This window comes from Myxocyprinus asiaticus, chromosome 36 (assembly GCF_019703515.2).
Source record: "Myxocyprinus asiaticus isolate MX2 ecotype Aquarium Trade chromosome 36, UBuf_Myxa_2, whole genome shotgun sequence".
NCBI lineage: Eukaryota > Metazoa > Chordata > Actinopteri > Cypriniformes > Catostomidae > Myxocyprinus > Myxocyprinus asiaticus.
In genome coordinates this window covers 24552512-24556683 of record NC_059379.1, presented here as the reverse complement: position 1 = coordinate 24556683, position 4172 = coordinate 24552512, and the positions used below count along the sequence as shown (strand labels likewise).

Sequence of the window (4172 nt, the reverse complement as noted above, 5' to 3'; positions counted from 1 at the left end):
AAATTGTTTTATTGTGCCTTAATTTCGTTGTGGCTTAAATCTGTTGTGTTGTGTCTTAATTTCTTTGTGTTGTGACTTCATTTTGCTGTGGTTCATTTCCGTTTTCCGCTTTTGTTGTACACCCCTGAACTTCTGTAATAAGAACAAAAGATTGCACACTTATAGCAGAAAAGATGGTGTTTTCTAGTTTAACAGACAGTCCACTCACTGAAACCCCTAGCAATTTTAATTTACTATTAACGTTTGAGTAACTCGTTTCAAGTGAAGCAACTGCAACACACCTGAACAAGCGTGACGCTATTGCGTCTACGTCAGCGTTCAATGACCACACCCTTATCTGAAGCACTTCGCCGTTGCTTTTTCGCAGGTTAGAAGAAGCAAACGAGTCAGCGAAGAGGTGTTACTTTTATATTCTCAAGAGTCCGGATTAAGGGTTTCAGTTACCATTTTGTTTCGCTTTAGGGGCAGTGGAAGCCAGATGGGGATATTGTATTCAGAGGTGAGTGACGCGACCTATTTTCTCGTCTTCTTTTTTACGTTTACCTGAAAATATATTGTATAGTTTACATAAATAATTGGGCACTGTTTGTTATTTAAATAGGATGTAACACTGTTAGCTCTGTTGCAATTTTGTGTTTGGAAAGGGTGTGTGTATGTTCACTTAACTGTCATTCTTGGGATGTCACAGGACCTGTTTTGCACTTCGTCATTTTTCTTACTAAATACATCATCACATGCCATGGACATTATCTTATGTTTCAATCCTATTTACCCATTAAATGCGCTACACATGAGATCATTGAATGTTTTGTGGACTTGCAAGTAATCATGTTTTGTGCTGTTTTCTTTCCATAGCCCATGTGTCAGGCAGCCTATGATGACGACATCCACAAGGTGCAAGAACTGATCTCGGCCGATGCTGGAAATGTAAATGTTCAAGATCAGGGTACTGGAGACACACCAATCATAGCTGCCTGCAGACGCGGAAACCTCAGGATGATCAAATACCTTCTAGATCACAGTGCTAACGTGTCCATTAGAAATAAGGTACTGCACACGAGACGGAAAAGAATCCTGTCTCATCTTACTGTCATAATGCCGTCGAAAACCATTCGTGGCAATCTTTAGCATATGCTGATTTCTGATTGGTTTACTTGATGAATGAAGCCAGTATGCAATAATTTACTTTAAAGGGATAGTTCACCCAACAATGAAATTTCTCTTATCATGTACTCAGCCTCATGCTGTATCTCAGCTCTGTAGGTCCATACAAGTGAATGGTGGCTAGATCTTGGATCCCCAAAAAGCACATAAAGGCAGCATAAAAGTAATCCATACAACTCCAGTGGTATAATCCATGTCTTCAGAAGCAATATAATAGGTGTAGGTGAGAAACAGATCAATATTAAAAATTTACTATAAATCTCCACTTTCACTTTCTTCTTTTTTTTGTTTTTTGGCGATTTGCTTTCTTCATGCATATCGCCATGCCACCTACTGGTCGGGACTGTTCAAAGGTGGAGATACTGATCTGTAATATTGTAATATTTATCTGTTTCTCACCCACACCTATCATATCACTTCTGAAGCTATGGATTCAACCACTAGAGTCTTATGGATTAGTTTTATGCTGACTTTATGTGCTTTTTGGAGACTCAAAGTTCTGTTCACTTTCATTGTATTGACCTACAGAGCTGAGATATTGTTCTAAAAATCTTCATTTGTGTTCTGCATAAGAAAGTCATACACATGTAGGATAGCATGAGGGTGAGTAAATGATGAGAGAATTGTCTTTTTTGGGTGAACTATCCCTTGATGACTGTTGTTGCTCTGAAGAGTGAATCCCCTAATTTATCATTCTGTGGGTGTATGGAAAATAGGGTCACTCCAGAATTTGTGATGGCTGACATAGTGATGCCAACTGTTATTTAGTGTAAGAAGTATTATCATTTGGCAATTTTTAGAAACTGCCAGAAGAGAGACCTAGATCATTAACAAGAAGTTAAGGTTCAGTTCTGTGCATAATACATGGTTGTCACTACCAAAATGGAATGACACCCATGTTTATCTGCAGTGTGTACATGGCCTGAACATGGGCACATTTTACTGATGATGGTGATTTTGTGTGGTCAAATTGCTTGTTTTGCTCAAACATATCCATATGTGTATTCTTCCTTTAGAAAGCAAGAACTTGTTTGCACTATGCTACAAGAAGAACATTTTCCTTCCTGGACTACCTGATGATTGCCATTTTAATGCCTATCCTGTTAATTGGCTATCTCATAATGGTAAGTTATCCCTCTGTTCTAGCAGTGTCATGTTCCGGCTAGTAACAGGCTATTAATTATCTGTGCAAGAGATTTGTGGTTATGTTAAAAATCCAGAACATGTGAAATGGAGGAATTTCCCTGTGATTAGAGTACATGGATAAGGATAAAATGTGGTAATAATGGTGTTCTTGCATCAGACATAAATTACAATTTTTGTATATGTATATGTTTAATTATACTACATTAAAGCATTGCACATTTTCTCTCTCAAAAGGAGGAGAAACTTAGAAAAAATGAAAAACTGATGGAGCTCGTGTTGGCCAGTAAGGTAGACATAAACGCTGTAGACTATGTAAGTAGAGAAGTAGAATATTTTATGTTTGTTTTGATTATTTGTTTTATTTGAGATTTTATTTTATTTTTTATTTTTTTTGTAGATCTAATCCTGACAAAAATTTTCATGTTGTTCTCTGTGTGTTTTTGCATAATTTTAGAAAGGGAACACAGGACTTCACTATGCTTGCCAAAGAAAAAGTCAAAGGATCATACCATTGTTAGTGAAGAAAAATGCAGATGTTTCAATACAGAACAAAGTAAGTTAATTATTTTAACTTCTTCATGTGGTCATTGGCAATTATTGAAACAGATGGATTAGTAACCTTTTCTCTTTTTCAGTTGACTTGATATTTTGGTAACTAGTCCATTGCAAATTCGCCACAGCACAAGGCATCCAGTGGCTTATTGCTTTTATAAAATGTCGGTAACATTGATGATAATAAAATACACCAATGTTAGTCAGACAAATTAAGTTATAAAATCACAATAAAATAATTAGTCTGCCAATATACTGTAGTTTAATGGTCTGTTGCAACTTGGTAGACAAATTAATTAATCACGTGTTATTTTTATAAAATAAAAATAATTTGAAATTAACATAATGGAGATCTAAGTAGAAGGAAATACATTTCTCACATTTGCAGTTAAGTTGACATTTAGGATGATGTCAACTAAAAATATGGTAAGTGTTTTAATGTAACCAGATTGAAAGATTGCTTGGTTAAATTGCAGTGTTTGGAGACTAATAGGTTCTGAAACTGGTGAAGATCAGTTTATTTGTAGATGTGAAACCTACATTGTACATGTGTTTTTTTTTTCACTGGCTTATTTTAAAGTATAGTTAAAGATGAAGTTGCTTAATATATGTAAGTTAATGATATTTGTTTTTGTTATAGAAAAAAAAAGTAATGTTGAAAAATGAACACTGAAATTGGTATGTGCACATTTTGTGACAATTTTGATTTTGAGATTTCTTTTTTCCCTTACAGAATAATGAGACACCACTAGATATTGCAAAGAGACTACAATTCCACAAAATTGCTGCAATGTTAACAAAATCAAGTTGAAAGGCCAAAAGAGGACAAGACTTGCAGCACCAGTGGGTCCGTCACAATTCACCAGCCGAGTTTAGGATGTTTTTGCACCAGGTATCACAGAAAGCTTTTGCACTTTATCACTTCCTTTAAAAATAAATCGCCTACACTTGCTGTTACAATAATAGGACTGCATTTCTCAGATGAAAGATGTTGCCATACTGATTTCTGTTTATGGATATTTGTGAGACACTGTTTTTGATAAGTTAATGTTGTTTCTTATATTGTACATTGATTAAATATAATGCCATACAGTTGACATTGTTGTTTATTACTGTAGGATTTGATTCATGCCATGTGGTTAAGGTCACAAATAAAATATCTTTCAAAAGGAGGACCCCTGTGTTACTTTCTGTATGTATATTCATCAATGCTTATTTAGTTCAAGTCATGGTTTCATTAAAAAACAGTTCAAAGAATTAAAGTAAAAGGCATATTTTGGTCAGTGTAATCAACAATCCTTAAAAGCAAG

At 35.0% G+C, this 4172-nt stretch overlaps 1 protein-coding gene across 1 annotated transcript; it reads left to right on the top strand.

Annotated features, from left to right (window-relative positions):
* Positions 1-270: 270 nt before the first annotated feature.
* LOC127427191 (ankyrin repeat domain-containing protein 22-like) lies at positions 271-4034 on the top strand. The gene is made up of 6 exons (XM_051674655.1): positions 271-499; positions 856-1047; positions 2181-2288; positions 2545-2622; positions 2765-2863; positions 3596-4034. Exons 1-6 carry the CDS (start codon positions 479-481, stop codon positions 3671-3673), a joined length of 576 nt encoding a protein of 191 aa, XP_051530615.1. The 5' UTR covers positions 271-478; the 3' UTR covers positions 3674-4034.
* Positions 4035-4172: the final 138 nt, after the last annotated feature.

What these genes read in the sequence shown, in the direction of transcription:
- LOC127427191 (XM_051674655.1), top strand. Translation starts at nt 479, where the DNA reads ATGGGGATATTGTATTCAGAG. An exon ending in ACGTGTCCATTAGAAATAAG is followed by an intron (nt 1,048 to 2,180) that starts GTACTGCACACG and finishes TTCTTCCTTTAG; the next exon opens with AAAGCAAGAACTTGTTTGCA. An exon ending in ATGTTTCAATACAGAACAAA is followed by an intron (nt 2,864 to 3,595) that starts GTAAGTTAATTA and finishes TTTCCCTTACAG; the next exon opens with AATAATGAGACACCACTAGA.